General features: G+C 38.1%; 1 protein-coding gene across 2 annotated transcripts in view; it reads right to left on the reverse strand.

The window, feature by feature from the left end:
• Positions 1–681: 681 nt before the first annotated feature.
• NETO1 (neuropilin (NRP) and tolloid (TLL)-like 1) overlaps positions 682–10,563 on the reverse strand; it is an 86,655-nt gene continuing 76,773 nt past the window's right edge. The window contains exons 8-11 of one of the 2 annotated variants that reach the window (XM_005861566.2): positions 6,320–6,433; positions 3,719–4,277; positions 2,443–2,517; positions 682–1,212 (exon numbers count right to left, since the gene is read on the reverse strand). In XM_005861566.2, the coding sequence (XP_005861628.1) occupies positions 2,457–2,517; positions 3,719–4,277; positions 6,320–6,433 (734 nt within the window). In that variant the 3' untranslated portion in view covers positions 682–1,212; positions 2,443–2,456. Of the gene's footprint in view, positions 1,620–2,442; positions 2,518–3,718; positions 4,278–6,319; positions 6,434–10,563 lie in introns of both variants that reach the window. The other variant, XM_005861565.2, reaches the window with a different exon arrangement.

Raw genomic sequence — 10,563 nt, forward strand, 5'->3', positions numbered from 1 at the left:
AAATATAGACTATTCAGAGTTATGATATTTGTTTATTTTTTCTATCACTAAAATTCCCCCCCCCATTCATTTGTGTGTGTGACATACATAAAATTGAATTCTTGATGGGGGTGTATGTGAGTAATTAATCTATTAGGTTTGTGAAGTCAACTTGATTTATAAGGTTTAAATTGTGATACACCAGACATCTTTGCTGTTTAAAGGACAGAATTCTATAGAATTCTGTAATTTTAAACATGTTTACAAGCCAATTTATAATAATTCTTTTTAAAAATTTTATTTTCTAGGAATACACATTCAATATTTAAAAAGTACCCAATCATTGAATCAAATTTAATAGAGTGTGTATATCATTCAACAGCAGTTAAATATATTACATAATTTGACTTTACTTATATTTAAACACATCTTAATTAGTTAAGACTTCACGTATCATATGTGTGCCTCAGTATAAGAACAACTCAGAATGGTGTAATTTGGGTCCTAAAATGGCTGGTGGTTTAAAAGCATTTATAAAAGACTTTCCTATTCTAAAACCAGAATGCAATCCATAAAGTTTTGGAGATAAGCCTCAATGCTAAAGGGCATCCTGACGCCTACAGTGAGGAAAGAGTTGATATAAAGTGTGTAAGTCAGGTTTTTTTTCACTCTAACGGAAGAAAACATTTCTCTTAACTCAAGTTAGGAAATTATTGTACATTTTTATATATCTTTATATAAAAAGTTACAAGGAGCAAGCAGATGATACAAAGACATGGCGGAGAGACAGCAGGGTTGGCGAACGCATGCTTTTTACAATGTGTCTCAGAGCGAGGGTAGTGTTCCAACCGAAATATCCAGAACTGACATGCAGGGGTTTTCTCAAACTGTCTGTCAATTCAGTCAAATTGCTAAGTGCTGAAGCAAAAACATTGCTATTGAAGGGTATAATAAATGGTAAAATGCTGATTTCAAAAACTATTTCTGAAACTGGGTATTTTCCTTTGATATAAAATAAACAAAATAAGGAAATCAGGGGTACAGAAGAAAGACCAAAGAATGAGACTTTTCTTATTGCCCTCTGGTCATTTTACTCATTACTTCTGGCTGCATTTATTCCTAATACAACAGACGTGTATTCTCAGTCCAGAAAACCTCTGGCTGCTGTTCCCATGGTCCACATTGTCACTGTTGCATGTTCAGACTCACTCAGGACGACTATTCTCAATCAGTCTATGTAATAAAAACAACGTACATGTGACACCAAGTTCATCCCAAATCGTGTTTTTTTCACATATCACACAATATACAATTATATAAGAGACGTGAAACAACATAGAAACAAAGTGGAAGTGAAAGTAAAAATGAATAGTCTGAATCAGGAACTAATTTCTTCTTCAAGTTTCCAGTAAATCTCAAAATGTATTTAAATACTAAGGAGCACTTGGTGGCCAGCAACCAAATTACGAAATGAACACATCATTGTGCAGCGGGGATGTCTTGCCGAAGAAATAACAAATGTCTGTAATTCTTAAGTTTGGGTAAAGGCAGTGGAATGGATTTAGAAATATGTCCACTTTTCACAATTCACTATAGAATTTTCTTTGCACAGTGCCCATGTTTGTATAAATAGTTCTTCTCTGAAAATGAAACACAGTTAAAACAATTTCTGCCAGTGAAAAATACACACAAATACACCGATTTATCAAGGTCATCTAGACTCAAGGTCATCTAGATTCTAGAGCATGGAATTGCATTCACCTATTTTAGGAATAGTTGGTAGGTCTGAAGAGTTTTTAAGAGATTAGCTGTCAAACAAATTTTATTGGAAACAAATTAGTCTAATATAGATATAGACTATCAAGTGATACAAGTAAAGCCATTCTGATACTCAATGACAAATAAGAGGCACACAAAGACAGCTGGTATTTATGAAACATTTTACATGTCAAGCATTCAACATAACTTGCATTTAATTTTCATGACATAAGCTACACATTCATGCAAAAATAAGAGTGCACAAATTGTATGAGAACCACAAAATTCTTAGTGTATGAATTTGGAGTAACATATTGCCAAATTATTGTCTCAATATAGTGAGACAATACTCAATTTTCAATTATGAAAATCTTGGGTTTCTTCTGGTATTTCTTTAAAGAGGTCACTAATTTTGTATCTTTAACTTAAATCATGTAAAATTTATCTGAATTGAATATCCTTTTCAATAACATTGCAATACAATGCTTGATGGTAAGAATATGAATATTTATTTTAAAGATACAGGTACTAAGAACCATCCTTCCATCAGCATTGAATCCATTCTATGAAATGTTATGAAACACATATTTAAAAAAATAATCAATAAGTAGCCCATTCCCTAAAGAACTGCAAGACAGTTGCAACAAAACAAAACAAAAACGGAATACAACGAAGAAGGAGAAGGAACCAAGGGCATTTGCTTACCTTGAATTTTCTTTTTAGACCCTAGTGGTGTTGTATTCAGATTCGTGTTTGCTTAGAGACCCAATGAGGCAGAACCTGGAATGTTACGGCTGTTTCATTCAACAAAGTAATATTTGCACAAAAAATAAATGCACACACAAATATTTACTTAAAAGCATTCCTAAAAATTCACAAAACTATGAAAATAGATTTTTTGCTATCAGCATGCAAAAATATTAAATCAACTAAAATATTTTAGGTTTTGAAATGCATGGTGAGTTGAGAAAGAATATACATTTATAAAACAAACCAAATGCTGATAAACATGCAAAAGAACAAATCAAACATAAGTAGGTGGGAGTTGGGGATTTAAACTATTTTTCCCTAAATTTAAATTTTCTTTCCCTCAAACTTTTATAAATCTTAGGGCTAACGATACAATACAGATCACATTGCCTTTACATTAAAATAAAAATGAATCAAATGTTTCTACTAATCTTTGCTACATTTAAATATAAAGATTAGTATTTTAGCATACCATGCTATTCTATGCAATTTGTAATATTAATATTATGTAATATGTGGAAAAAAGTATTTCCATTTTCAAACCAAACAATAATATATTATATTGAAAAAGTGCTATTTCTATATTAAAATTATTCAACAAGATGGGTTAATCATCTTGGTAAGGAAATTATTTCCAAATATCATTTCATATATTAAAAATATAAATATTGATTGGGACAACGTGGAAACAAAATAGCAATGTAAATTTGTTATATAAGTTAAAGCCTAATTTTTGTAGAAATAAATGCTACATATGTGTAGAAATAAGTGAACTATCTTTGTTCAGTATGTGCTCACAAGCACAGGACACATAAGGAGTTTTTGGAAGAGTCTGGATGGCACTGAAAAGGAAAAAGAGGAAAACATGGAGACATTGGCTTAAATCATTGATAAAAAGGAAAACTGAAGAATGAAGACAGCGCCGCTGGTGCGGCTCAGTGGTTGAGCATGTACCAATGAACCAGGAGGTTACAGTTTGATTCTTGGTCAGGGCACATGCCTGGGTTGCGGGCTCCACCCCAATAGGACTGTGCAGGAGGCAGTCGATCAGGGATTCTCTCTCATCACTGATGTTTCTCTCTCCCTCTCCCTTCCTCCCTGAAATCAATAAAAATACAGTATAAAAAAAATTAAAAAGAAAAAGAAAAATGAAGACAAAACAGAACTCAATATTCTGGAAGCATTGCAGTCCTCAGGTTAGAGTTGTCATAAAATATTTACTGATACTGACCGCTGGACGGCTTTCTCGTGTCGGGACAGCCTGTGGCTCGTGGTTGGCACCTCCTCGATCTCGTCGATGTCGCAGGCGTCTGCAGCATCTTGGGAGTAGTTGTGTTTCATGACCAGGATGTTCCTCCTGTTTGAGGGCGGGACGAGGGGTTTGACGGGCTGGGGCGGCATCTCCGTCAGAACCGACGCGTCTCTTGTGCTGAGGTTGCTGCGGCTGCCTTTCGCGCTGGACAGCTGGGATCCACAGTGATGGTCATGGATGCACTTGGAAGAGGACCTCCGCAGTTTATGGTAGTTGTCAAAGTCATCGCCCACGTCGGCAAAGTCTGCCGTGGCCCCCGTCCCTCTGAGAGTGCATAACTCGTAGTGAGGGGGCTCAAACACCTCCTGGAAAACGGTCTGGTCAAAGTCTGACTTCCTCTGGACATATTTTTTACGAGGCTGTTTGATCTGCACGATGACGGAAATGATAATGAGGATGATGACAATGCAGGAAGTCACCCCGATGACGGTCCCACTGGTGTTGGTCAGCTGGTCCAGCAGGCCGGCTTTCCTCTTTTCTGTGGGTTGAGAAGAGTGAAAACAAATAAAGCCAGACACAGCCCACCAGGTATAAACATGGCAGCCACAGCATCTACGGACCACTTTAAGATGAACTGGGCTGAGCCTGGAGTTTTAAAAATTAAAAATGTTTACTAGTAAAGTAACACAAAGTGATATTTATAACTAAACCAAAATGTTCACTTTTTGCAAGGACCTTATCTTCTAGCCTCAGCAATGGCCAACATCCCTGCCTTAATGTAAATTTATGTTCGGAGAAGGTCTTAGGAGACCATTTGAGTGACCTTTGGGAATGAGATCTTAATTTTAAAAGCAGTACATTTTTCCCCCCTCAAAGGTATAAGCCCCCAAACTCAACCACTGGGCACATGACTACACCTGTATTTGTGTGAGCTAATTCCTGATTGGATAACTGAAGTCAAAGCAGTAACAATATTCTGAACCCGAAAAGTAATTAAACTTCAAGACAGACGTTTCCGGGATGGCAGCATGGAGGCATCTGTCAGCCATTTCCCCAATGAAACAACCATCATTGATAAAAATTATGTTTAAAACCCAAACAAGTTATTGTCTGGGAACTTGTCCTAATGGTGAATGGAGGTAGATTTATTTTTTAAAATCTCAATTTCCTTAAGGTCAGTCTATGGCATGGAAGCTCCCACAATCCCCGGGTCATCCTGAGCAAAACTCTGCTGGGAAAACTTCAGACAACACAGGCTTCCTCTCCCCGCAGCTCCCAGAATGGAGACACAGCACCTCCCCAGGAGGGCAAGACACCAGCATTTCTCACCCCTATCGCTGTTGCAGATGCTCCACCTCAGGCAGGGGTGGCCCTAGTGTCTGGGGCTCCTTTCCTCCTCCCAGGCCCCCTGCTAGCACCGAGGCTCAGACCCAGGTGCAAAGGGTGAGGAGGCTGGGCCCCCACTCACTCACAGAGGGAACCATCTGGAGAGGCCAGTGGAGAAGACCAGGGCCCTGTTCATAAAGGGGTGTTACTCTAAAACAGCTGGCCACTGTCCCTGCCCCTTCATCCTGAGCCACGGTGCAGAAGTTTTGCCCATGAGAGAGTCAGACCCAAGAACAGACAGACCACAGCTTCCCCTGAAGACTTACTCTATTTGGATCAGAGTGTAGAGGTGCCCAAGCCAATGGAAATCTCAAAAACAATGGAAATGACCAGGACGGTATTAAGAGTCTTCACAAAATATTTAATTTCCCATTGATTCAAAAATGGTTCCTGGGACACAAAACCGACCATCGCCACATCTACTCTCAGATACTTGATGCCGGGTCTGCCTTCCTTATTGACTGCAGGAACCACGGCTGCTGTGGTCACCTCCCTGCTTCTACCCAGAGAAGGAGTTTTAATAGACGATATTGGACTTTGAGTAAGAAAGAGTTGTCTGCCTGCTTGTCCTTTGCAAATTGGTTCTTACTGAATCTGAATAAAAGATGTCTGGCACTTTCAACTTCGCTGAAACATGCAACATTTATAACCAAGCCAAGGACTGGAAATGCTGTCAACAGAAACAGGCCTTTGTGCATCAACCAGAGTGGGGAGCAGGGGATGGGAGCTACTTCCATTGCAATGGAAGAAAAGCATTAGGTAGTTGAGTTTAAGTGGCTGGAAGTAACTGAATGCTAAAGCACGCCTTCAATTAGCTTTATCTCTAAGGTATGTGCACTGTACTCAATGAAGACAAACTGAAATAAACACAGGGGTAACCCAGACGAAGGGCCCTGGGTCTGATAGGAAACCCCACACTGCATCTAAGCTCCAAGTGTTTTTCCATGTCCTTGCAGGCTCTCCTATGAAGACACCTCCATGAGCATTCAAGGGCTCTGCAGAGTCCACTGTGTGTTAATGAAACTTCTGGTGAAAGTACCTGAAATGGCAAAGAACAAGGCTTCCCAATGGATTAGAGGACACCCAAAATTCATAAAAGCCTCTCTACACTCTGTCTTTACGATGGTCTGATACATAGAACATTGGCATTTGTATCCTTCCCATTCCAGAAGTGGGGAGTCTGCAAATTATTACCTTTGCAGTGATTTTCATCCCAAGGATACACACAGTTCTGGAGCTCTGGAGCCCCCAGGGTGTTGTTGATACACATGTTACTGTGGCAGAAGAACATGTTGCCTTCACAGGGAGCTGAAAGCAAGAAAGCAAGAATGAAGAAATATAACTGACGCTCAGTAGTAAATCATTCACATTGCAAACCTAAAAGCAAAAAGATAACAGTGATGATTCACCCTCAACTTGAGATAAAGGATCTGACCTTTCATTCTCAGAAGTGTTGCCAAAGTGGTAATTATTTCTTGAGTTACTAACAGAGCTGGTGTCCCTCTAGAGGTGTCCAGCTTATACAACAGGCATGGAGATTTACCATCATAAAAATGAAGTCCGTTATCCATACAGTGTGTGTTTTATTTTAACTTGGTGCACTCATTTAGCAAAACCAAAGTGGATAAGTTATGCTTTACATTATATCTGCGTAAACTTAGCTATAGTGAGCAAAAAGACTCAATTGAAATACTGAGTTTGAAAAGTATATGCTTGAAAATTACTAATGAAAAAGTTACATATTAGACAAAACCCTATGATATTATTTAAGCATATGAAAAGGAGAGTGTCATGGAAATTCAGAACAGGAGAAAATTAATCCCAAACAACATAAGGAAAATATATATTATTCTCATTGACTTTTAACAGATATATGGTGGTGAAATCAGCCTACTTTGCATGAATTTCACATATTCTGGTAACTTTAGGTATCATGGTCCATGATTCCCAGATTACAATGCACAGTCAGGGTGCTGGAGGTAGCTCTAAGAAGATCTACATAAATATGGGAAATTTGGTGACATAAATATGATAAACAGTGAAGATTTTAATATAGCAAAGAAAAATGTTAGATATGACTTAAATATTAGGAAAATGCATTTCTTTCATTATCATAGTAATAGAATATTTAGAAGAATGAGTTTCTAGGGTAATACTGCATTAGGAATCATGGTATATAGTCAGTGCTTTATGCTAACTCTTGTTTTTACCTTTACAATTATTCCACATATCTCATATAATGTAATTTCAGTGTTTACCTTTTCCAGTAATAGTTTCTGTGACCCTTGTAAGAACAGACATTCTAGAAATACTAGATACAACACATATTCAGTACTACATGTAATTTACAGTAGTTTGTTTACAATAACAACTCAAGTTAAACTCAATGTGGGCTCGCTGTATTCTAAGTAAAGTAATAAAGGTGTATTTAATTGCAAAGTTAAAGAAAACCAATTCTAATGAGCTGGAGGAGTGAGGCATAAAACTAGAGCGGCTCTGCGATAATAAATAATAAAGCAGCCCTGGCCGGTTTGGCTCAGTGGGTAGAGCGTCGGCCTGTGGACTGAAGGGTCCTGGGTTCGATTCCAGCCAAGGGCATGTACCCTGGTTGCAGGCATATCCCCAGTAGTGGGTGTGCAGGAGGCAGCTGATCGATGTTTCTCTCTCATCGATGTTTCTGGCTCTCTGTTCCTCTCCCTTCCTCTCTGTAAAAAAGCAATAAAACATATTTTTTAAAAATAATAATAATAAAGCAGACGAAGGGAAGCTATCCACGAAGTGCGGATGAAATCATGGAAAAATAAAAAATAAAAAAACATAACCTCGGGAGCAGTTTTCACCTAAAAGATGAAGATTTGAGAGTCATTTTCACTTACATGGTCGACAGCTAAAGTCATTCGAGTTGATTACACCTCGAATAGGATACGCAAGAAAGGGACATTGGGAGAAACATATACAGTGGGGCCTTGGCTTACCAGTTTAATTCGTTCCAAGACCAAGCTCATTAAGGAGCTCGTTAAGGAGCTCGTTAACTCAAATTACTCTATCAACTCACTGCAAAAAAATCGGCTGAGAGACAGCTGGTATCTCAAAAAACTCGTTAGTCGGGAAACTCGTAAGTCAAGGCCCCACTGTATGTGTTAATCACTGTTTTTGTTGTTGGTAAGGCTCCTAGTCAACAGCAATTAAGTTTTGGGGGAGTCAAACATGGGGGAGTAGGGGGGGACTAGTAATAGCCCCACATTGTTCAAGAGTCAACTGTATTTGCTATATTAGTCAAAATGGTCCAGAAAATACTTTGCATCGGCAAATTAGTGTATTTTAATATGCTAGAGGAATTCTTAAAAAATATATAGTCAAGTCTTGAAAATCAAATCAATAGAGCAAAGATCTGGCCAACTCCAGCAAAGTGAATCCTGGCCAGCCACCCCTTCCTCCCACCTCAATCTCCCCCAACCCCCAGCCGCTTCTCAGAACAGAGTTCCTTCTTCCTTCTGCCTTGTGTGACTTGACCGTAGGTCCCTGGTTAAAGAGTAAAAATATGTCACAGTCATTTTAAAAAAGAAAAAAGGATTAAAGTGTAGAGAATGTTCAGTAGTCATTTAGAAAAGTATTCTGCTTAAAATTTTATTGGGCCAATGGTTTGTTAAGCATCGTATAACAAAATTTAATGACCCCGTATATTATTGCAAAAAATCTGCTTTTTCATAAGAAGCTTAATTTGAATGTCTGTAGTTCACAATAATGGCTGTTGCAGAACTGGTATGGTCTGTTTAGCAGGTAATGAGTGTTGTCAAAATGTGTACAAGAACAAAAAGGAGTTTTCTGTGAATTGATTGGGGTGGCTGCAAAATGATTTAGTAAAAATGTGCCAGACATCAATTGCAGTAGTTTTGAAAGTACAGTTATCCAACAAGTAAAGAATACCTTTAGAAGAGCATAAATATTTATTGACCTTCTAGGATAAGTTGGAAAAATTATAATTACCATTACATAGGATGGGTTTATAAAATTTAATATATAAAAATGACTTTGCATTCTATAATTGAGTGAAATACAATAGTGTGTTGGTAAGGGCACTGAGATTTGAATTCCACGTTCTCCAAGTGTAATCTTGTTCTATATTCTGCTGTTTTATAGCAATGAAAATATTATATAAACTCCCAATCAGTGTCCCAGTGTCAGTTGTTAGATGTTGGGGGTTAAACTGGAATGTAACGGGTAAGCCAGGACTCTCAATAAATCACATCAGGGCCCACTTCTTTACATCAAATAATTATGCAAATGTGCCAGTGAACTGGAATCATTCTTGCTCTTAAAAATTAACATCATTCCAGGTATTATCCAACCTTTTCCCCTACCTTTGCTATTATACATAGAATTGCTATGCAAACAATACAACAAGCAATCTTGTAAAGGCTAAGAAACAAATGTATAACAACTTACACTCCTCGAACAAAAACCAGTTTTGTTTCATAGACACCAGAAATAAAATCAATTGGAATCTAAATTTTCTCCATATTGTATTTCTGAATATTTCTCTCATGTAAATCCAGATATGCAGTGGATTATGAAAGAGTCATTTCTATCTCTTGCTAAAAAAAATAAAATGGCATCTTCCTGCCTCCTAAATCAAGCTATGTTCTCATTGGTCTTTGGAGGATGTCAGATACACTCTATCACTCCCATCACTTCCCACGGCCACCAGCACACTCCCGGTATCTCTAGGGCAGTGGTTGCATGTCCTTTTCTTCCTCTGTCTGCCCTGGAATCCCTGTCTCCACTCAGCTATCCAAACCATATCAGAACTGCACGATCAATGCAGCTTTGAAATATTCCAGTCTAACAGAAAATTACCTTTTTCTTAAATCCTGTTACAGTTTGTAAAAAGTTCAACACTTAGTATGTACTTATCATCTTTCCCACAAGTTCTTTTTGGCTAAGGGCATGATTTAAAAGGAAGATAAACAATCCAATCAAAAAACGGACAAAGGATCTAAATAGACACTTTTCAAAAGAGGACATACAGAAGGCCAAGGGACATATGAAAACATGCTCAAAGTCACTAATCATCTGAGAAATGCAAATCAAAGCAACATTCTCACACCTGTCAGAATGGCTATCATCAACAGTTCATCAGAGGACAAATGCTGGCAAGGATGCGGGAAAAAGGAACCCTCTCTTGCACTGCTGGTGGGAATGCAAACTGGTGCAGCCACTGTGGAAAACAGTATGGAGTTTCCTCAAAAAATTAAAAATGGAACTCCCATTTGACCCTGTGATCCCACTTCTAGGAATATATCCCAAGAAAACAGAAATGCCAATCAGAAAGGATATATGTACCCCAATGTTCATAGCAGCACAATTCACCATAGCTAAGATTTGGAAACAGCCTAAGTGCCCATCAGCAGATGAGTGGATTAGAAAACTGTGGTACA

Source organism: Myotis brandtii, unplaced genomic scaffold (assembly GCF_000412655.1).
Source record: "Myotis brandtii unplaced genomic scaffold, ASM41265v1 scaffold154, whole genome shotgun sequence".
Lineage (NCBI taxonomy): Eukaryota > Metazoa > Chordata > Mammalia > Chiroptera > Vespertilionidae > Myotis > Myotis brandtii.